The following is a 24,570-nucleotide window of genomic DNA, read 5'->3' on the forward strand; positions in this document are numbered from 1 at the left end:
TTTTGTTGTCTTCTCTTCTCACTGTGTCGGTCAGGTGGTCTAATCCAACCAGTTCACTTTACCTGGCCCTGACCACAGGTGGCAGGGGGCAAAGTCAGGGGACAGGGATGCCTGGTCTCGTTAGTAAGGTCATTTCCAGTCAGGACACTGACAAGAAGGGAACTGACCCAGTTTATTGTTGTTGTTGTCTTTCTAAATAGGACCTGCCCCTTCCAGTCTTAACCAAGTGTTCTCCACTGGTCTGTCTATTGAAACTTTAAAAGGAAATGTTGGAAGCTTTGTACTGAAGCCTGGTTTCAGTATACCTTGGATTGACCAAGAGAAGTGACCTTCACAGGGATCCTTAAATTACAATACCTTACTCCAATTAGACCTTTTCTGTAAACGGTAAAAAAAGTTAACTGAGGTCCCCTGTACAAATTTTCTTTTATCTCTGAGACCACCCAGATTGGCTCCATAATTGGTATTTAGATACTCAAATGCTGGCCATTCTTTGTAAGCCACAGGGTAAACATGGGGAAGGAGGACCAGAAAAGCCCCTTATCAATGAAAAGGCCCATCCCTATGGCTCTACCCTCTGTCCTACCTTATAAGCCACCCTAATATTCAGAGCCTCCTAATGGGTGCTTTCCCTTTCAACAGGCAATGGTAGGAAGAAGGCAAGTCTTATGTCCCCTCCCAGTTATCAGATCTAAAGGAAACTTAAAAACGTCTGGGCAGCTATACTAATGCCCCAGAGGAATACATTCAAGCCTTTATCTCTGTGATCCAAACCTTTAAATTAACATAAAAGGATATTAGGCTTCTACTAGACCAAACTCTTTCCTCATTAAAAAAGCAATGGGTTCTGGCCCAGGCTGCTCAGGTTGGAAATGATTACCATTTACAATGAGCCCCAATACTAGTGGCATCTAGAAATGTGGGGATAAATGTGTCTATACCTACAGGGGCACAGGCAGTCCCCTTGACAGATCCACACTGAAAATCAGAATGGTGAGGGAGGTGGTGATGTGGCTCAAGCAGTAGAGTGCCACTATGCAGGCATAAAGCCCTGAGTTCAAATCTCAGTACAGACAAAAAAAAAAGATATTTGGGGATGAGGACATAGCTCAGTGGGAGAGTGTATGCCCAGCATGTGCTAGGCCCTGGGTTCAATTCCCCAACATTGCTAAAAACAAAACAAAACAAAATGGTGAGGAGTATAAATGGCGTCAATGCCACTTAATACATCTCATAGTGGAAGTGGTAAAAAGGACCAAAGTCAAACCTCTAAACTAGTCCCAGGTGACTGTAGTACATAAAGGCCCTAAAAACAAAACAAAACAAAAAAAAACCCTTACCTTTCTACAGCATCTTAAGGATGCTATCAGAAAGCATACCACGGTGGACCCAGAGTCACAGATGAGAGAGGTTCTCCTCAAAGATAAATTTCTAACAGTCAACTGCAGATATTCGTAAAAAACTCCAAAAGTCTGTGGCTAAAGGAGAAAAATTGTTGGACCAACTAATACAGATAGCCATGTCTGTATACTATAACCGGGACCTTACTAAAAGGAGAGAAAAAGAGATGTTATGACCTCATTGCTGCTCTCAAAGAAGGCCCCACTGACTGGGGCCTGCATCCCAAACTTACTACCATGGACAGGATGGGCACTTCTGCAGAGAATGCCCAGAAGGGATACAGCCTGGGAGACAGCCCTGCCCCCAACTGGGACCCTGCCCTCTCTGCAAAGGTAACCACCGGAAGTCTAAGTGGCCCCATCTCCAGATGGAAGGTGGGGTGTCACGTCCTATGGATTAATGGGTCCTGGGGCCTCCCATCCACACTCCACTTCTTGGCATCAATGTTGAGGAGCCTTGGGTAACCATAATGGTAGAGAGGTGAAAGGTCATTTTCTGGCTAGACAGTGAAGCCCATTTCTTTATCTTACCTTTCTCTTCTGGTCCCTGGTCCAATGCCAAGTGTATCTTTTGGGGCATATCTGGCCAGCCCCTAGAGCTTCTGGCCTGCTCTTGGGGAGACCTCGTCTTCTGTCATTCTATCCTCATAGTTCCTAAAACTCCTGTGCCTCTGCTAGGATGAGATTTACTATCTCAACTAAAAACTCAAATTCTCCTCCCCTCAGGTGGCTATCTCTGCTGCTCCTCTTTCAGAAACAAATAGATCCTACAGTGTGGACTGATGGGATGACTATAGGGCGAGCTAGGATGGCCCTCCTTAGTCAAATAAAACACAAAAATCCCTCACAGTTTCCATACCCACAAACATCCCCTCAAGCCTGAGGGACAAGAAGCCTTATACCAATCATAAATTCCTTAAAACCAACCAACAAACAAAGCAAGGGCTACTAATTAGTTGCTCCAGCCCCTATAATACTCCTATTATTGCTATCTGCAAGGGGCTAAACAAATGAAGATTGGTTAAAGACCTCCAGCTCATTAATGAAGCAGTAATTCCCCTTTACCCAATTGTTCCCAATCCCTATACTCTATTGGCTCAAATACCCTCAAAAGCCAAATATTACTCTGTATTAGATTTAAAGGATGCTTTCTTTTACATTCCTAAATCTAAAGTATTCAATGTCCAAGAGTACACTCAAAATTAATGTAATTTTTTTGTTTCATTGTGTAAGTTGTGTATGTCTGATTTAATTTATTACAGACAAAAATCTAATAGTTATAACAGTCTTATTAAAAACTAAGACTGACTCAAAATACTATTCCTAAAATTGACTCTTACTTGAGCTATCAATCCACCCAAAATGACTCCTAAAAGAACAAAACTGGACACTTCTCAATCTGCTCCTAAGTTTAAAAAAAAAAACAAACAAACTACTAATCAATGTACTTGTGGCCACTTAGTTTTTACATACTCTTGAGCTCTAAAATCTATGCACACTTAAACTGACATTTATGACATGCCTAATTTAAAACTTTTTTACATATGCATATATTTAGACATTTTTAGGGTGATACTTTTAAGAAAAACCAGGTTTTTTTAAAAGTTATGTCAATCAGGTCTAACTAATAATTAAATCTATTAATATAATAAAAATAAGACTAATAAGTTTTATTTAAATCTAAAATTCTTATGAAAGCTATTTTTAAATACAAATTACAAAGTGAACAAATAAAAAGAATATAAATAGGTGTTGAGTGTATTTTTTGGGGGGGGGGGAAAGTTAAAGGAAATAAAACATGTTTTTAGAGGAGAAAGGGTTTGTCCTAAAGATGGTTCCAAATATGGAGAGGAGGGATAAGGACAAACCATCAGAGGGTTCAGAATATGATATAAAGGTTCTGAGTAAATCTTAAAAGTGTTTAATAAAAGCTTCACTGTGTGATAAAGTTAAAGTTGACTATAATCTAAGGGTTGCCTAAAAGATTTTTAGGGTCATGTCAAACTAAAATCAAATTCTCTATGTCTATAAAATAACAAGGCTATCTTAATATTCTGTTCTGAGTAACATCTACAAAAAACTATTATAGGGAAAGATTTTATAAAAGACATATTTACTCATGTGTCTTAAATGACCACCTTATAACTGTGTTGTGTCTGTAAATTATCTAAATATGGTAAAAACATTTACAAAGTTAAAAGTGTCAATTTATGTAAAATAATGAGCTAAAGCTCTCTTTTATCCAAAAGAGATACAGTTAACCTGTATTCTGACAGTGAGCCTCTGTTTGCTTTTAAAGATCCAACAAACACTTCACAGCCACTAATTTGGACAGTTTTGCCACAAGGGTTTACAGACAGCCCTCATCTTTTTGGACATGCCCTAACCAGAGACTTATCAGGTTGACACTATTCAGAGGCCACCTTTCTTCAATATGTTCATGATGTACTTCTGTGCAGAGCCAGAGCCCCTCATCTATATGATGAATGAGTCCTTTTAAAACTTTCTGGCCTCCTGGGGATACAAAGGCTCTAAGGAGAAGGATCAATGATGCCTCCCACAGGTCAACTACCTAGGTGTGGTCTTAAAGGGACAGACTTACTCCCTGAGTCATGAGAGAATCGAACCAATCCTCCGTTTCCTACTCCTCCATACCATAAAGCAGCTTAGAGCTTTCTTGGGAGTTACAGGATTTTACAGAATCTGGATCCCAAGATATGCAGCCCTTGCCAGGCACCTTTTTATGCTCCTTCTAATATTCCTACTTGGGTCTTGTATAATAAATGCTCTCCAGATTTACATCTCAACAGGTCTAACAGATCAAACTCCAGCTTTCAGTTAAGGAATTCTCACCTCTGCCTAGGCATGAGCCCTCCATCCCATTCTACAGGGGGCCCCTAGAGACTACACAGGTCAACCCCTGAGACAAGTACCCTCTACCCTAATCCCCATTGCCCCATTTTCAGCACAAAGCAGGTAGATGACTTACTGCCTCCCTCCCTAACAGCAGTTGGGTGCTTGTCTCAGAGGGGGGATTTGTTGGGTCTGGAGACCTAAGACAGATGGGTGAGTATCCCAGTCCCCATGGAGAGCAATATCATTTCTGCATCCTGAGGAGTTAGAAGCCTGCATTCCTGCATCCTAAAGAAGAGATACAGAGTCTCATAAATCTGCCACAGGGCTGATAAAAACAAAATGCTCTCAAGGTTGTTCCCCTGCTCCCACCGCCATAAGGGGCAAACAGATGAGCTCATCTAAGAAAGCCCGTGAATCCATGGCCAATGAGAAAAACCCACCTAACCCAGAGTTAGAACGTCCATAACCACAGCCTTCACCTGAGCAGCGAGCTACCTACCGGCTTCTGGGCTCTGCTGCACTTCTCTAGCTGTAGCCTTTCCTTTCTCTCTAATGAATCCTACTTTATATACCAGCTTTGGCTCATTCAGCTGCCTCACCAGCCAGTTCTCTTGCCTGTGAAAGCAAGGATCCTTGACACCAGCCCATAACATAATCAATACAAATATCAAGAAACCAAGCAATATTGTTCTGAGTGACCAAAATTATAGTGTCGTAATATTCCAGTCTGCAATTTGTTAGTAATAAATCAGGGAACCGATCAGGAGATGTACATCAGAAGCCTGAGTGACAGAAGACAAACTTAAGCTATCTGGCTCTGCAGAACCCAAATGACACATTCCACTCACTGCTCCCCCCAATCCAGGCTTCCTCCCCCTTGGTCAATCCTGGGCAACCTGGCGTCTACCTGCATGGAGCCAAACTGGTCCACAGTTTCCAGGTAAGGAGCACCTGCTTCTTACAAATGAGGTGGGTATTAATGTGGCAACATTGGAGTGAATACATATTTTCCTCCTGTTTGCTAGGGGTGCTTGTGTTATGTCCTTTTGCATATATGCCCAGGAAAAGAAGAGCACAATTACATAGTAGTTCTATTTTTAGTTTTTTTTTTTTTTTTTGAAGAATCACATCATAATTTCCATAGTAGCTGCACTAATTTATAGTACCACACGGTGTGAAAGGATTCCAATTCCCCACATCCTCACCAGCATTTGTTTTCTTGATCATTGCCATTCTGACTGGAGAGAGATGGGATCTCAATGTCCTTTTGATTTGCAATTTAGGGGTACGTTTGTTAAGTATTTCTTCATGCCTTCATTCGCAATTTATGTCTCTTCATTTGAGGACTGTTTTCAGTTCATTTGTACATTTTTAAATTGGATTATTTGTCCTTTGCTCTTTTGTTTTTTGACTCCCATATATACTCTGATATTAATTCCTTGTTAGATGAATACTTGTAAAGAACTTTGTCCCATTCCTTAGGTTGTTTCTTTCCTTGGAAGAAGCTTTTTAATCAGATGCAATCCTATTTGTCAATTCTTGCTCTTATTACCCGAGCTATTTTGAGTCCCATTCAGAAAGTTGTTGCCAGTGCCCAGAATTTTAAGGATATTTGCTGTTTTCCTGTGGTAGTTTCAACGTTTCCAGTCTCCCATTAAGGCCCTGAAGCACTTATTTTACCATTAAGTAGATTTTACTGAAGACTCTAGGATAACAAGGGAACACACAATGTTACACAAAACAACATGAATAACTCATGTATTTTAAGACAAAAGAGACAGCTTTCTTACATTTAATTGCATCTGCTTTATCCCACACCTCCTTTTTCCTCCACACCTTTAGGAGACAGAATCATTTCTCTATGCCATACTTTCCTCACTGTGTTTTTTTTTTATTGTTATTGTTCTTAAATTATCAGGTGTGGTTTTGTTTTTCTTATGTTGGTTATGCTGGCATTTGAACTCAGACCCTTATGCTTTCTAGGCAAGTTCACTCACTCTTTTGACCACATACACCCACAAAAAAGATCTTTAAAATTCATCATGATGTGTGATGAATTTGCAACATATCAATACTTGCCATTTTTGTTGTGATATGAATTAGAAAATACACAAGGTAAAATGCTTGAGGTTGTAAGACAGAAAACAAGATGATTTCACATTCTGTGTATGGCCAGGAATCAGAGCTGAATTAATCACATGCTTGACCAACTCTTGCAATGAAGGAAGGGACAGTGCTGATGTGGATGGCCTCACCTTGCTTTATTTCCACCTTACATGATTAATCATCTCACACTGGCCTATTCTCCTCTGTGTTCTTATCCTGTGTATGATTAATTTATTGAACCACACATTAACAATATAAGGGGAGTTCACTATGATAATACCTGACATATATACAGTGGCTTGAGGTACTTTGAATCCATTTTGGTACAGGACAATTAAACTCTGGTTCAAAATTATGCATATAAAAACTCAGTTTTCCACCACCATTAGTTGAAGAACAGTATTTCCTCCAAAGTATTTGTGTGCAGGTATGCTGTAGTCAGCCAAGATAGGTTCTTATTTTCTAAGACATTAATGAATTCATGATAGAAAACTCCACCAAGGTGAAAGTAAGAAAGTTATTCAATTTCCCAGAAATGAAAGTAAAGGCTGCTCTTAAACTGAAGAATGCCTCGAGCAGCAGAATCCTCAAACCAGGTGCCTCCTGGGGAGAATGGGGACGCTCCTTTTATTCTCTCTGTAGTGGTTTCCTACCTCCACAAGGCAGCTCTTTCTGGGCTAGTGCTGGATGCCTGGTCCTCAGGACAGCTGTTTCTGGGCTGGGGCCAGCTGCCTTTCTTAGAAGTAGTTGTTCCTGGTTCTGGTAATCTCTATCTCAGGGACCCCCATTTTAGACCTCCTTTCAGTATGATTTTGGCCTTTTTTGTCAAAGATAAGATGGATGTAACTGTGATGTTTATTTGTAGGTCTTTTGTTCTACTGGTGCAAATGTTTGGGTTTTTTGTTGCTGTTGTTTTCTCAAATGCCTACTGTTTCTGTTACTTTCAGTCCCTAGTTTTATTCAAAGTCAGGTTTTGTGATACCTAGCTCTGCTCTCCTTTGTTTGGGTGGTCTGAGGTTGGAACTTAGGGCCTCATGCTTGCCAGGCAGTTACTCTTACTACTTTAGCCAATCCATCAAGTTTGTATTTGCAGTCCTTCCCTTGAGCTACTCCACCAGCCCAGTTTTTTGTCAAAGGGTTTTTCCAAGGTAGGGTCCTCCTGGTCTCTACCTCCTGAGTAGCTCGTTATAGTCATGAGCTACTGCCTCCCAGTTCCATCACCCTATTTTGAAATGGGTTTTTTCAAGATAGGGACTCACAAAGTATATGCTGGGCCTCACTTCAAACTGCAATGATCCTGATTTGTGTCCCGAGTATCTAGGATTACAGGTATCAGTTAACAGTGCCCAGCTATGGTACACTGGTTAGAGTCCTTTTAGGGTAGGGTCCCATAAACATTTACATCTGCAAATTGGGTGAACATGACCCATTCCTTTCTGATGCATTTCCCTTTCATTGTTTTCTCTCATCTTTATGCTGTGGCTACGAATTCAAGCAATGTATTTAAAAATGGTTGATAGGGGTACAATTTTTCTGTGGAGGAATTCATGACTCTTTTTGCCTATTTTATCTTTTATTATCATTTTTCTGTCACGTTATTTTTACTTTCATTTATTTCTTTAGTTTTTAGCCACTCTAATAGGTTTTCCCTTTGTTTTATGGATGTGACTAGTATTTGAACTTGGGGCTTCACACTTGCAAATCAGGAATTCTACTTCTTGAGTCACACCTCCAAATCCATTTGGCTTCTTTGGAGATAGGTTCTCTTAAACTATTCTCATCAAACCTCAATCCTACCAATCTGTTTCCCAAACACATGTGTGTTGGTCTGTGGCACAGAGAAGAGTCTGCATCTGTGCTGTGATTTCACCCATGAATGTGTGAATGATCAGTAGTCTGACACTTGAAAAAATATTCATGGTATTATAGTATAAAAACTGGACTTGAAATAAAAACAGAAAACCTTTCCATAACATAGAGAAGGAAGGAGGGAGAAAAGGAGAGTTAAAGAAACAAATTTCATCATCCATGAAAACCCATGTAGGAAAAATGCTCAACTGCAGAGGTAATCCGTAAGCACAGGATATAGTCATACAGAAATGCCCTGTGGCTCTACGTGGGCAAATGGAAATGAATGAGATCTTTGCCAGAGCTGTCAAGACACGTAATAAATACATCTAAATGTCAGGCAGAATGATTCAGGATGTAAAAGTGGATACATATCTGCTATTTCCACATAGGACTGAATTATAGCTTCTCTAGGTTTGAGATAATGTTAGAATTCCATCTCAATGCATAACCTCATATGTCATCTATTCTTGCCATTAGTTTGATTTTAAAAGTATTTATATGCTAATCAAAATGTAATGAATAATTTAGAACATGATGCTTTGAAAAATGTATACATTACAGATGGGTGAAATTAGGCTATTAAGTGGATAGACTGCTTTTTATACCTATAATTATTTCATTCTAATTGGAATACCTAGATTGTAGTTTGGCAACAGTGACCCACACCTGTCATACTAGCTTCTCAGGAGGCAGAGATCAGGAGGATCATGGTTCAAGGCCAGCTCAGGCACATATTACACATTGCTCATTAATAGCTTATAAACAGTGTTGGGAGATGGGGACTTCGTGTGTGTGTGTGTGTGTGTGTGTGTGTGGCAACACTAGGTTTGTCCTCATGGCCTCAGGCTTGCTAGGCAGGCACTCTTATCACTTGAATTACTCTAACAGCCCTTGTGTAGGGTGTTTTTGAGAAAATATCTCTAACTATTTACCAGGACTGTCTTCAAATAGTGATTCCCTAATCTCTGCCTCCTGAGTAGCTAGGATTTACAGGTGTGAGGCACTGGCACTAAGCTTGCCAGTGCACTAAGCTTGCAAGTAATATTTTAAATACTTTGACTAGTATTTCTTCAACTTCTCATGTCTTTAAAGGTAAAATGATTTCTCATGAAATGAAGAGTTGGTTCTTTTTTTCTAATCAACTGGATCACTGTTGTTTAAATGGTGCACTTAAATAATTTGCATCTTGATATAAATGATAGGTTAATAAGTGGCACATTGTAACTGTTTATTTGAGGTACTGGGATTTGAGCAGAGGGCTTCATGCTTGCTAAGCAGATGTCTATGATTTGAACCATGTTTCCAACCCTTCTAATGTTTTTTATTGGTTTTTTTGAAACAATTAGTGGCTGAAGCTTACTGTGAGAACCTGCTGACTCTCCTCTAGAATTTACCTCTCAAACTACTGGGCGCTTATCCTTCAGCAGTTCATCAGCTGAAGTACAAGATTTCCTTTCTTTGTTCTCCCATGAGTTTTTATTCCAGGAAGCTATGATTCCCAGGGTTGATCTCTTTATCTTGCCAATTTGAGGACAGTTGTTTTCCTGCCGAACTTACTTGTTCATGGCTTTTGTTTAAGTACTCAATGTATTCCCGCATTGTCTTTTTATAAAATTCAGCATTTTGTAGGATTCTCTTGTCTCAATTCCTAAATGGTCTGAATTATTCCCAAGTGGCTGCAGTGTTCATTTAGTTTTCAAAATTCAGGTTAACAAGCCTGCTGTATCTGCAGCAGGGCAGAGACCTTAGAATGTTTCCCACTCATCTTGCTCTCCCTGCTCCTCTTCAAAATCAGTATTGATTTTGGGCGTGGTGTTCTGTCCTGAGTAAGTTATATTTCGGCCATTGCTCATTATAACTCCATTCATATAGCTTACTCTGAAAGCAAATACTTTTTTTTTGGTGCTTCCAGATGGCAAAACAGGCCAGAGCCACACCTCCAGTGCATTTTGTTCTGTTTATATTGGAGACTGGGTCTGGCAAACAATTTGCTTGGACTGGCTTCAAACCTCTGCTCTCTAGATCTCAGCCTCTCAAGTAGTTATTTTACATAAGTGAGCCACTGGTGCCTGGCTAACTAACACTTTTACATTATATGTATTGCAGGTATTTTTATTCTACCTTGTTGATTTTACCGCCAGTAATTTTAGTACATTTCATTTCTCCATCCACTTCTTATCCTTAACTTTTTCCCTAAGGAAGTAATTTTTATTACATCCATAATTGATTTGAGATTGGCTTCTCAAATTGTTTTAAATTTTATCTTTCCCATCCCAACTTATAATTTGTCTAAGGGTCAGGAGATAGATGAGAACACAATGCATGTGCCCATGTAAGAACTACTTCATCCCTGCCTTGTCTGTTCTTGAAATTTGTGGAGCTGGTGGCTCATATATGTAATCTCTAGCAGTAGGTGTGGCTACCTTCCAAGCTTGAGGAACTGAATTCAAACCCAGTGCCAACAAAAAAAATTCCCCACTTCCCAACACATTCCACAAGCTAATAATGAATAATACAGAATATGTGCCTGAGAAGCCAAATCTTCTTATACTGGGGAAGGACAAATCACTCAAAATGGCTTCAAGAATAGAAATTGGTGTTGGCCTTCTGGGTCTTTCCGTGCTTATGGGGACATCTCAGAAGCTGCATGGCTACTTCACAAATACTCCATCTCTCTTTCCAGTGACAGAGAGTTGAAGAGCATGGTTGTGTGGAAGACAACAAAAGAAAGGACATGATGAACTTCAATCAGTGAGCAGGACTGGGCAGTCATGAATAATTAAGCCAAAATTATACCTGTGAGAAATTTTTGGGGTTGGACTAGGACTTAAACTGAAGGCCTCAAACTTCTTAGGCAGGCACTCTACCCTGTAGAAGTCCAGCAACTCTGCCAGCATTTTCTGTAATGGAATTCTCGAGACTATGTCACACATCAATTATAAATATATTTTAATTAATTTGAATACACAACAAACTAATATTTGCCATTTCTGTTCTGATGTCATCTTTGAAATTAAAAATCACATTACTGTGATTTTTGGGGGATGGTGCCGCAATGGGGCTTGAACTCAAGGCCTTCACTGTTGTCAGGCTGGTGCTGTTATCACATGATTCTCTTAGCCAGCCTTTAGAGATATTATACAAGCTCAAAAAGTGAGTTAAAAGCCCAGAAACAGGACGATTAGGTATTCAATGTCTGGCAAGGAATCAATGCTAATTCAATGACATGCATGACAAACTTCACTGTGCCCATGCAAGGGATGGCCTCTCCTTATTTTCTTTCTACATTACATGACTGACTTACTTGGTTCATGGCTTTTAAGGACACTCAACAGAAGTAGGCTTTCCCACACTGGTAACATATGCAGGTTTTGCCCCAGGGTGAGTTTCTCTATGTCTTCAAAGGTCACTGGAAGAAAAAAAAGGTTACATATATTGTTTACATTCATAAGGATTCACTGCAGTGTGACTTCATTCATGTGTTTTGAAGTACCTGGATGAAGTAACGGCTTTTCCACATTGCTTACATGCAAGTCTTCTCTCCATTTTGAATTCCTTCATGTGTCTGAAGTCACTGAAGGAACTAAAAGTTTTTACACATTACTTACATATATAGTTTCTCACCACTGTGAGTTTTTTCATGTTTTCTATGGGTTTTGGACCAACAGGATGCTTTCCCAGATTGTTTACATGAAAAGGTCTTCTCTCCAATGTGAATTCTTCATGCAACTTCAGGTAGCTAGAAATAGTAAAAGCTTTTCCATGTTACTGTATATATGGGTTTTGTTATTACAATGAATTTGTTCATGTGATCTAAGGCCACTGGACCAATAGAAGGCTTTCCCACATTGTTTACATGCATAAGATTTCACTCCAGGGTGAATTCCTTCATGGTTTTTGAGGTTATTGGATGACCTAAAGCTTTTTCCACATTGCTTACATGCAAAGGGCTTCTCTCCAGTGTGAGTTCTTTCATGTATTTTGAGGTAACTGGAAAAACTAGAAGCTTTTCCACACTGCTCACATACATAGGGTTTTTCACCACTGTGAGTTTTTACATGATTTCGAAGTTTACTGGACCAATAGAAGGCTTTTCCACATTGTTTTACATGCATGACATTTTGTTGCTGTGTGAATTCGTTCATGTTTTTTGAGGTAATTGGATGACCTAAAGGTTTTTCCACACTGCTTACACGCAAAGTTCTTCTCTCCACTGTGAATTTGCCCTTGTTTTTTGAGGTAACTAGAACAAGTAAAATCTTTTCCACCTTGCATACATACATAGGGTTTCTCACCACAGTGACTTCGTTCATGTATTCTAAAGTCTCTGGATGAACAGAAGGCTTTCTCACATTGCTGACATATATGAGGTCTTGCTCCACTGTGAACTCTTTCATGTGCTTTGAGGGAACTGTACATACTATATGCTTTTCCACATTGCTTACATGCAAACAGCTTCTCTCCAGTGTGAGTTTTTTTATGTGTTTTGAGGTAACTGGAAAAAGTAAATGCTTTTCCACACTGCTCACATACATAGGGTTTCTCACCACTGTGAGTTTTTAGATGTATTTGAAGTTTACTAGACAAATAGAAGGCTTTGCCACATTGTTTACATGCATAACGTCTTGCTCCACTGTGAATTCTCTCATGTTTTCTGAGATAACTGGATGACTTAAAGGTTTTTCCGCACTGCTTACACGCAAAGGTCTTCTGTAAAGTGTGAATTCATACATGTCTTTTGAGGTAACTGGAACACTAAAAGCTTTTCCACACTGCTCACATACATAGGGTTTCTCACCACTGTGAGTTTTTAGATGTCTTAAAAAGACCAAAAGAAGGCTTTCCCACATTGTTTACATGCAGAATTTTTTGCTCCAGTGTGAAGTCTTTCACGTTTTTTGAGGTTCATCCAGGTGGATAAACTAAAGTCTTTTCCACATTGCTTCCATGTAAAGGGCTTCACTCCAGGGTGAACATATTCATGTGTTTTCAGGTAACTGGAAGAACTAAAGGCTTTTCCACGTTGCTTGCATACATAGAGTTTCTCTGTAATGGAAGTTCTTCCATGGTTTTCATCAGCACACAAATTTGAGATGGGTTTCCCACATTGCTTAGAAACATATGGTTTTCCTCCACCACTAGTTGGTTCCTGTTTGCAAAGGCCACTAGAATGAAAGGAGACTTTTCCACATTTCTTACATAGAAAGGATGTCTCTCTAGGGTGACTTCTTTCATGCCATTTAAGAAATGTGGAATCAGGAAAGGTTTTCCCAGAATCCTTCCTTTTAAGTGGCTTTTTTCCATTTTCCTGATACTCATGTGGCTCAGGTCCACTCTGAGTTCTGAAGGATAGACTCAGGGATGAATGCCTGATAAAGACTTCTGTAAACAGTGTTCATTTTTTCCCACTCCAGCAGTAGTATTATTGCTTATATGTTCTGGAGTATGGCTGAAGACTTCTCCACACTGAATATCTTCGTGTTCACATAATCTCCCTACCACTTGACCTCTAGAAATAATGAGAAACACAAAACTAAGATATATTTTCAAATACATACCAGGAGAAGTAATGGTTTCATGGCCTAAAAGAATTTTTGAACATGCAAGATGGGTCCAGGAAATATATTATCAAAGCAGTGGCATGGTTATGGGTATCTAAAGTTTCCATCCCAGTATTTTGCAAACACTGACCATCTACTTTTAAAAGTATTTGAGTATCGTACATGGAAAACTTGTGAGCAAAATCATTTAGATTTTGAAGTATTTGCATAATCCTAAAAAGCTATATTGAAGAGTATAGGCACCAATCCAAACACAGAATTCATTTTCAGCAAATGAACCATATATTCACACCCTGAAAGAAAGTTCATATAATCATATTTTTCACAATTTATTGAATGAAAGGTTTTGTACATAAAAACTGCAGATTATCATTGGGGCATCATGGTGGTACTACACACTTCTGATAATGGAAAATTTTGGATTGTAATTTCCTGGGGTTTTTTTGTGTGTAGTACTTGTGTTTGAACTGAAGGACTTACAGTGGCTGGACAGGCACTTTAGCACCTGTACCAGTTTGCTAGCCCTTTAACGTGTTAGGGATTTTTGAGTTAGGGTTTCAAGAATTATTTGCCAGAGCATGGTTTCAAATTTTGATCTTCCTGATCTATGCTTCACAAGTATCTATGATTACAAGTATGATACACCAGCATATTGGCTTATGGTAGTGCAACAGCAACAAAGAAAGACTTCTTTTGGTTTTGGTTAAGGACAAGGTTTGAACACAAGGCATACCGCTTGAAAAGCAACTCTCACACTGGCTGGATTAGCAGTATACTGCTTCACTTGAGAAAGTATACCAGCCCACAACATCCTTTTCTTTTTGACAAATTTTTTTCCAGGTTGTCAGAATGGTCCAAGTGGTACAGCACCTGTAGCAAGAGTTTAATCCTTAGCACAAAAAAAAAAAAAAAAAGCAATTTCTCCCTGACTGTTTTAATTCATCTTATTTTATAGAAGGGTTTGAATTTAGCGCTTCACAACTGCAACACATGCACTATATCAGTTGGGACACATCTATAGTCCTCTTTGATTCTTAAGTGACACTTCATGTTCAGTCTTGTTTCTTTTGAATATTTTCAGTGCTATATGGTATTTATAAAGAGATTTAATTATGACACCTCCAAATATACATATATTATATCCCAGTTTGTTTCATCCCTCTTTCATTGTTATTCCTGCCCCATTCCCCATCTTAAAATAACTTCAACAGGTTTCACTGTTCCATATAGACGCACGTGCAGAAAGTACATATACATGGTGGGGGAGTGGCTAGCTCCTGTAATCCTAGCTACTAGGGAGAGTGAGACTTACAGGATCCAGTTTCAAAGTCCAGTAGGGCAAATATTTCTCAAGATCCATGTCCCACAAACCCAGAGCAAAACATACTGGAGGGATGCAGCAAGTGTTAGAATGCTTGCCTTGCCAGTTCCAAGGAGAGAGTACAAATCACAACTCCTTTCCCCCAACCCTGCGAATAAAGGCAAATCAATCATACCTTCTTGACCCTCTTCATTTACCCTCTCCCCTCTCACTACTGACCTCCCCTTCACATGACCTGTTTCACATTCCTTTCCTTCACTGTCTATGCTGCTTTCTGTTGTGAGTGCAAATTACCTTAGATGTCTTCTGGAGTTTCTGTAAACCTCTTCATTGGTCTGATCTTCCTCTGTTATTTTGTTTGCTTTATCATATAAAATAGAGACAGAAGAAGAAGACATTTTGAAAAACATTAGTACAGAATAACTACTAGATTCTAAGTAGGCTTATGGTATAATGTGCCAACATTTGGTATATTCACTGAATTTATGGTTTCCACATTCCAAATTATTCTAAAGCATTGAAGAGCAACAAACACTGGTTCTCTCATTGACTAAGGGAATGAAGTCATCCTTACCAACAGAGGCCAGGTTCCTGAAGGTTTCTACCATCACATCCCTGCACATCTTCTGTTGTGAAGGATCCAGCAAAGCCCACTCTTCCTGGGTGAACTTGACACACACATCATCAAAGGTCACAGATGCCTAAAACATGAAAGGTGTATTTCAAGGAGGAAGGTCAGACTGATAGTACTGAAGATATATAGACTTCAAGTGTTCACATGATGCTGTGTTCTCAAAGTGCCCATTCCATGTCTTGGTCATTGAACACTTGCTCTTCATGCAAATCCACACTCTTTCACATAGCACTTTTAATACTAGCCTGAAAATACCTGTCAAAACAGCAGTAGCAGAACAAACTGAATACTCCTGAACCACCTCAACTTCTTTTTTAAGAGTGGGTCTATAATTTCTGTCATAATGATGAACTACAATTCAGCTTGTACAAAACAACATCACTAGGGTTGATAAGCATGCCCTGAGTTCAAGCCACATTCCCACAAGGAAAAACAAAAGAAAAAACAAACCAAACAAAAACCACTTGTCCTGAGACTATGTACTCTTAGAGATGTTTGAACACAAAGTTCAACTGTGCCTGGAACTTTGGTGGCATTAACTCATCAGGTAAAATGAAAGAGGAACTGAGTGTTTCCAAACAGTTTCCATTATCAACATGCAATTTTTTTTTCCACTACTGGAGTTTGAACTCAGACCCTATACCTTGAGCCAATCCACCAGTCATTTTTTTTGTGAAGGGAATTCCATGATAGGGTCTCATGAACTATTTGAAAAGCTGGCTTTGAATCATGATCATCCTACTCTCTGCCTTCTTTTTTTCATGGTACTGGGGTTTTAATACAGGGTTTCTTCCTTGCAAAGTAGCCTCTCTACCACTTGAGCCTTAACTCCAGTCCATTTAGTTCTCCTACTATTGCAGATGGGGGTCTTTAAACTATTTTGCCTGTGTGCTTGGAAGCAGAAGCCTCCCAGTATCAAACTCCTATGTAGCCAGAATTAAAGGGATGGGCCATTGTTTCCCAGCAGCCTATCTTGTCAAGCACTGTAATCTCCCTTTCTTCAATCCAAGTGAGACTTTATGTTGTTCACTTTAAATTATTCATTTGAAACTGTCTTCCAGAATTCACGCATATTGTGGGTGGAAGATAATGTTATGATTCACTTTTCTCTAACCTGTCACACACTACGTGTTTGAGAACACACACGAACATTCTAAACTGACTGTCACCTTTGTAAATACCAGGAGTCTCAACACAACACTTAGAAATCCACACTTAAAGAGGCTGGAAATTAAAGCTAATCTCAGTGCAAGAGAGAATATCATTATTTAAGGAGTAAGAATTGATAAAACTACACGTGACACTATTCAGAAGAATTTCTTATGACTGAAGTGTTCAAGAAAGCAATAAAGCTAATTGAAGTGAGAGTAAGGACACTTGCTGAGGATGGGACATTTAAGCTGAGTCCCAAAATAATATATTAATTTACATTGGCAGGGCATAGGATACAGAAAACATGGCAGAATAAGGAGTATGTTGAATTTATTCACCCTAAGAAAAAATTTCACTGCCAACCCCTCTTGTTTGTGGCTATTTCAAGACTCAGGAGTCTACTGAAGAGTTGTCATTTTCAGAAAAAGGATTGAATGGTAAATTGTACTAAATTTTAGTCAGTTTAAACTCAGCATAGTAACAATGACAGAATGCTTCACTTTGTTTGCAAAACCAAATGCATGAGTTTGAGAAAGCACTTCAATGCAGAGGGAGATTACAGGGTGAACCAAAGGCTCTGTTTAGCAGATAATGTGCACCTGTCCTTCCATGTGACTCTTCAGGGGGCCATTCTTGCTGCATTTCTTCCATTGGATCCAGTCCCTGTTCTCCATCTGATGTAATTTTCAAGGAACCAAAGATAAGACATGACTTTTACATTCATTTTTCTTTTCTCCCTCCTGCTAACCAGACAATGAATACTAGTTCATGTAACCTTAACCAAATGAATGGGGAAAATGAGAAAGTCACTACATAAACCCAAAGATAGGGTCCCTAATTTTATTTCCCATTGTTTCACTGCACAAAAATATTCCACAACAATGAACAACAGAAAAAGCAAGTCTGCAGCTCAGTGTAGGTGCCTGTAATCCTAGTAAAGTAGATAATCCTATGCGGAAAGGAAGAAGACAGTATGACACGAAGGGGCCAGAGACAAGGTATATCCTTTTCAAACTATGTCTCCAGTAGGCACTACCTTCCACAGTTCAAACACCTCCCAGTAGACTATATTAAAGTTGAAGGCTGGCCATTTTCAAAGAAAGAATTAGATGATAAATTGTATGTAAGTTTACTCAATGTCAACTCTTAGCACAGATGGAGTTCTGTAGCAATGACAAAATCCCACACTTCCTTAGCAAAAACCAATTAAAAAATATGTTCCCGAGTAGGAGCTACCTTCCACTGCTCAAACACCTCTCAGTAGACTATTTTAAAGTTGAATCCATCAATGGATTTGGGCCAGCCAAAACTTCTCACCTTCATTTTTTGTGTTTGTGTCTGGTGCTGGAGATTGGATTCAGGGTGTTGTGCTTGCTAAGCAAATACTCTATCATTAAGCCACACATTCCTAGCCTGTCAAGTACTTTTGCTGTTGTTCCTGTTTTCTTTTTAAACATGTTACTGTTCCATTGACAATTTGGAATGTCAACATAAAATATACAAAGAATATGTGAATGCATCCTATAAAAAACTTCATTCCAGCCACTCATCTCAGCATATGGGAGGCAAAAGAAGGATTGTGAGTTCACTGTCATCCTAGGCTATTTAGGGTGACTCTGTATCAAAAAAGAAAAATACAGGAGTCTTTGCTTCATTTCCTGGGTGGGCACAAGAAATATTTCTCTCCTTTCACTAGCTAAAACCCTTGTCCATACTTCATCCTGTCATACTAAAATAAAAACAACAACATCAACAACAAAATGAAGCTATGCAGAGCAGTTCATGCCTAGAATGCATTTAATCTATTTAGATTATAGACCTAAATGGAAAACCTGAACTTCATAGTCTCAAAGGATATGGGACGTTATTTTACCTTGGCTACATAAAGGAATTCAGGTATGACAAAAATGCAGCATCTATCAAAGATTTAGATACTGCAGGTTGCTGGATCTGATGAACCATGCCTCACATGAACAGATCGGGAGGAATATGTTGAGAGACCCTATCTGAAAAACACCCAACACAGGACTGGTGGAATAGCTCAAGTGGAAAGAGTGGCTGCCTAGCAAGCAGGAGGCCCTGAAGTCAAAACCCAGTGCTCCATCACTATGTCACATATCCCCAGACAGCCTCAATGCAGAAGGCACAGCAGAACCTCTCAGCCCGGTATGCCTAGGAAGTGTACCTATTCTAAGGATGTGAGTACAGAATGTGAGAGTGGGACTAGGAGTTTAAGGGTCAGTGGATACAGGCTGCGATGAAAAGTCAGGGCAGGTAAAGTGACACTTGTATGGGGTTGCCATTCAATCTGTTGCCACTCAATCAGCCAAAGGGGTGGTATGGTAAAGAATGTCATCAGGTGCTGGACACAGATATATTTTCTACACGTTATTTTCCATACAAAAAAGTCTTAGCTCACATGCTGCTTGCTGGAGGTGGTTGTTACCTGAGTGATTGAGACACATTAGGATTGCCAAAGGACTAAACATGCCTTTGGTTAGAGATTTCTACATCTTTCCTTGCACGAGGAAAAGAAAAAACATTAAAAGTCCAAATTTGTACTTTAAGGATGTAAAATGTCCAGGTGGCTACAAGATTACCCTGGTTTTCAGCCATGTGCAAACAGTGCTTTCCTGTGCAGGATGTTTAACAGTGCAGTGTCACCTACAGGAGGAGAAGCCAGGCTCATGGAAGGAATACTACTGATCTATAAAACTTCATAAATTTATGTTTTGTCACAGAAATTATAATTTAGTGACTCTCCAAGATAATGCAAATATATTTGATTTTGAGAGGCATAAGAAAATGACCTTTTATTTTCTGCTTTTTCAATAAATTTCTGATTATGGAAGACAATCTTGAATACAAAAGACTTGGGGAAAATACAGACACAATGTTTAAAGTACTCAAAATTTCAATTGGGTCAGGCATGCTGGTGGCTCAGTGTATAATCCTAGTAGTTTGAAACCAGACTAGGGCAAATAGTTCATGAGACCCTATCCAAAAATCCCATCACAGAAAATGACTGGGACAGTGTCTCAAGAAGTGAGAGCACCTGTGTAGCAAGCGTGATAACCTGAGTTCAAAACAACTACAAAAAATTCAAACAAAAGAAATCAAGAAACCCAGATCAAAAAACAAACAAACAAAAAAACCACTTTAATTGGACAGGAAGGCAGGCATCAGGAAGATCAGGGTTGGAAGTCAATCCAAGGATACAGTTCATCCAATAGTATCTCAAAAATCCCTGCAAAAAACACCTGATGTAGTGGCTTAAGGATTAGAGTTCCCGCCTAAGAAGCACCAAGGCCTTGACTTTCAGACCCAGTCCCACAGGGAAAAAAAAAAAAACAACTGCTTCTCAGTGAGTGCAACCCCTGTGACTAAACAGAGAGCCATATATCAGATATTTGTACCTGTGTTCTTATAGACTACTCTGAATGAAAAAACTAGACAGGACTGAGGAAGGATAATTCAGTATGAAAATAAATCAAAATTATACCTTTTGTTTGGGAATGTCAACAGGTAGAAGAAGGAAAGTGATGGCACATATCCTTAGAAAGAGCTCACTGTCACCAAGATTTGCAGGCTAAACAGACATATAAAATTCTAAATTTCAGTCTGGATTCACTGACTCATGCCTGTATTCCTAGTTACTCAGAAGGTTTTTGGCTGGATGCCAACCTGGGCAAAGCATTTGCAAACTGCTATCTGGAAAAAGCCATCATTAAAACAAGGGCTGGCAAAGTGGATCAGGTAGTAAGAGATCCTGCCTAGGAAACCTGAGGCCCTGAGTTCAAACTCTGCAACCACCAAAAAAACCAATTCTATAATTTCCATATCACACCTTTAAACAGTCTAAAAAAACTTAGATGTCCTAGTTATATCAAATTGCTAAAAACACTGAAGAGCTTTGGATTAAGAAAGCTATAGATTGTCTAATATTACATAAGAGTGTCCTAGGTTCAGTAAGAAGCAACAGAAAATTAATAAGGATTAAAAACATGTGAAAATGATTGTACATATTTAAAAGGAACAAACAAACATGTCAATGGTCAAAAGTGATGACACTCATAAGAAGACAAACAAACAAACATGGCTAGCTGAGCTGATGATAAAAAAAAAATTAACCCAACCCTTTTTAAGTTTCTTGATTCTACCACACCTGAGATCTCTGACCCAACCTTGACCTGACCCACCACACCATATCTCCTGTTCTGTCACCTGAAGGGCAAACTGACTTCAGGAGACCATGTTCTATGATCCCAAACTTTTGACACTCCATCATATTCCGCCCCCAACACTATCTTTGAATGCTGTTTGCTCTTCCCTAGACTGAAAAGCCCTTTCTCCCTCACCTTAGAGGAGCTAAGGGACCTACCACCCTGCCTTTCCACATGAGAGTCTTAGGCAATGGCTACTCAGAATAGGCAGCTGCCACTAACTAAAGCTTGCCATGAAGGCTCAGGGGAAGCAGTTTTGACAGACAAAGCCACAACTGGCTGCAAAATTCACAAGAGACAGACAATAAACTGAGAGTGACCTCGAGTCTTTACATCCTTCCTTGCCCTGGTTTAAACCTCTCTGTGACACATTCTGTCACCCAGTTATGTGAATCTCATGCCCAGTTCCTTTTGATTCAGTTCTAAAGTCTGTACAAAGGTGAGGCTTAGCGCTCATGAGGATGTAATTACAGTTGGGATTTTTGTGTAGGACTTCCTCACAAATCGTTGTGGTGCTTCCAAAGGGATCTTGTAAGGCAGTGTCCTCCCGAGATTTGGCTTGGTTTTAATGATCCTCGCTGGGAAAAGCCCCAATGTCCCCCTAAATTCTTCTGTCACACAAAAAGCTGCCACATCCCCACTAAAATACTGTCTTTTCTTCCCCCATTATTTTTTGCTTCTTAAAAGCTGGCCTAGAAACAGCGAGAATGGTAACCATGACATCACAGAGAGTCGCAGTGTCCCCTCCCATCACCCTGTACAAGGACCGCCATTTCCAGGGTGTTGAGTGATGTGGGCAGAACTTGGAAGTCGGGGTTCATGGCCAGTGACTGGGGACAGATCGTGGGGTTTACATGACCTTCCCCAGATCCTGAAGATTCAAGAAATTTGGCCCCACCATGGAGACATGGGGACCTACCCCACAGCACCCCCACACAGGAGCCCAGAACAAGGCAGGAGCAGCCATGACCACCTTCACCATGGTGTTGGTGACACATGGGGTCGAGCTGTCCACAGGCACCTGGTGGCTGAGGAATCCACTCATGTCACAAAGGGGACGGATGCCCAACCCCAACTTTGGAGCTGGAGGAGCAAGGGCCAAGTGGAGCCTGGCACTCGCCTGCCACCCCTGCTTCCAGCTGGTCCTCTGCAGCTGCTCTGGAACCCTGGCCAAAATCTCACCATTTTCCAGTTTCCCGGAGTCATCCCTAGGCTCCTGCAGTGAGAGGACACAGGACCTCTGAGGCTGGGACACCCGGAGCTTCTCAGAACAAAAGGGAACTTTCAGTTATGGCCATTACTAAGTGGAGTATCATGTTCTGGGCAGTGCTCTCCATATACCGTGCTCCTCATTGGACAGCTCCTGCCAAAGATCAATGTTCCTGATTGGTTAATGATCAATGCCCCTCCCTATTCAAGTCTGAGTGACAGAGGACACATCAGCAACCTGACTGCAAAATCCAAGTGAAAGATTCCAATCACCTTCCCCCAGTCCAGGCTTCCTCCCCGTGCATGAACCTGACACTGCCTGGGGTCTAATTGCATTTACCCAAACCACTCCAGGATTTCCAGACCAGGCACCTGCTTCTTACCACGTCTCAGTAACATCTTATGCTGTCATTTGAAATCAGTACTTTTATTATTTCTGGGGCTCTAGGTGTGGATCAAGTAGTAAAGGGCCTGCCTGGAAAAAATTGTGCTATCAAAAATCAAACAGGGATTAATTTAGCAATAGAGGGAGGAATTACATGTCTTTCTACTGAATACATTGTCTTTTCAACTTTAGTTAGGACTGAACTTTTATGGGGGTTGGCGGTATTGAGGTCTGAACTCAGGGATTCACAATTGCTAGACAGGCTCTCTACTGGTTGAGTAACACATCCAAGCTCCAACTTGGCTTCTTTATGTTTTGGCCATTTTTCAATTCTATTTTGATTCATTCTTAGTCTGTATGTATATTACTACTTTTATATAGGATATATTAGAGATACTTTGTTCTACTTCATTTGTCTTTTAGCTCAGTAATTTTTTTTCTGTACTGTGATTAAACTCTTTGCCCAGGCTGACTCCAAACTTTGGATCTCCTGATCTCTACCTCCTGAGACAGTAGGTTTTACAGAGGTAACCCACCAGAGATCTGTGAATTGCTAACATGATCTCTACTTCCATCCATGCTTGTAAACCTACCTACTCAGGAGGCAGATAACTAAACCACGTGCCACACTTGTAATCCTAGCTACTCAGGAAGCAGAGATCTGAATTCATTGTCTCTCAATACCCCATGCCACTGTCTCTTGAACCTTTCCATTTGCTGTCCCTTCTACCAGAAAGCCATTCATTCTGCTGCCTGCCTCACCTGAACAACAACTGCACAAGCCTCTGCTCTCATGTAACACATCCCCACTGCCTATTCCTTCCTGAAGCCAAGGGCTAGTTCTGTAAGTCTTGGGCTCCTTTATCAAAACTCAGACCAATCTATCATCCTTGGATATGGAATAACTTCCAAAACTGGACCATAAAAGGCTGAGGGCAGCAGAGATTTTGTTCTTACTTATTGTTGATTCCCAGCATCTATAATCATTCTCTATCAAAGAAGTATGAAATACACTTTGTTGACTCAATAAGGAAAATGTTGTGTAAATCAGTGTATGTCCATGTAACTGCTGTCACTTTACCTGGAGGACTGTGAAGGACGAGGACAAGGAGGAGCTTCCCAGGCAATGTGGGAACAGCATTCTTGGCAGGGGGAATGGTGTGAGCAAAGACATGAACATGTGTGGAGGATGGAGAGAGGGAAGTCTGGAATTACAGACAGGGTATAGAATTTAAAGGGGCTGAAGACCTCCAGAGAATGATCACTGTCAGGTCAGCAGGAGTCAGGGAAAATGGTGGGGCATCTGACAAGATGAAGCTCAATCCAGTTGGAATGAGTGGACTGCGCCATTCCATTCCCATAGTTCCACAAAGGTCTATTCCTCACTGCATGTGGGTGCATGGGGGAAACAGATCTTGGGTCATAGATGGTCAGTGACAGGATGTCTCCTTCACTCAGTGAGAATGTGAAATGGAACTGACAGTCTGTCGACAAAATAATGCTGAGCTCCAGAACCTCATCTTAATATACACACAGTGAGCTTCTCTATAAAGTGTCAGGTATAGATCTCCTTTACAGACATCTTAGTGATGTTGCAAATGTGGTGAACAAAACAGGCTGATGGTCCTGAGTAATAACCTTACCTCACCTTTAGCTAAACCTCCAGTGGTCTAAGAAATGAGCTGATCCCCCAACACTAGAATCTCTCACACCTTGACACACGATCTCAGAGCTCCCCAACATCCACACAGTGAGTTGTTCATCATTGGCTTCTGCCCTTCATTGAGTCACTGCTTGCCTGTGGCCTTGCTTCTTTACCCATCACCCTCCAATAGACCCACTTTCCCCAATTGGCCCATTTGTGAACCAAGA

The 24,570-nt window shown here is 40.2% G+C and overlaps 1 protein-coding gene across 13 annotated transcripts in view; it reads right to left on the reverse strand.

Moving 5' to 3' along the window:
* Positions 1 to 24,570, reverse strand: part of LOC109688265 (putative KRAB domain-containing protein ZNF788) — a 55,054-nt gene that overhangs the window by 16,180 nt on the left and 14,304 nt on the right. For 2 of the 13 annotated variants that reach the window (XM_074053800.1, XM_074053799.1), the window contains exons 5-9: positions 22,287 to 22,467; positions 17,481 to 17,555; positions 15,670 to 15,796; positions 15,390 to 15,456; positions 11,518 to 11,622 (exon numbers count right to left, since the gene is read on the reverse strand). In XM_074053800.1, the coding sequence (XP_073909901.1) occupies positions 11,613 to 11,622; positions 15,390 to 15,456; positions 15,670 to 15,796; positions 17,481 to 17,555; positions 22,287 to 22,310 (303 nt within the window). In that variant the 5' untranslated portion in view covers positions 22,311 to 22,467 and the 3' untranslated portion in view covers positions 11,518 to 11,612. Of the gene's footprint in view, positions 1 to 1,340; positions 1,479 to 3,170; positions 5,962 to 11,517; positions 11,623 to 11,706; positions 13,723 to 14,507; positions 14,645 to 15,193; positions 15,244 to 15,389; positions 15,457 to 15,669; positions 15,797 to 17,480; positions 17,556 to 22,286; positions 22,468 to 24,570 lie in introns of those variants that run through there. The other 11 variants (XM_074053791.1, XM_074053790.1, XM_074053795.1 and 8 more) reach the window with 9 other exon arrangements.

This window comes from Castor canadensis, chromosome 14 (genome assembly GCF_047511655.1).
Source record: "Castor canadensis chromosome 14, mCasCan1.hap1v2, whole genome shotgun sequence".
Lineage (NCBI taxonomy): Eukaryota > Metazoa > Chordata > Mammalia > Rodentia > Castoridae > Castor > Castor canadensis.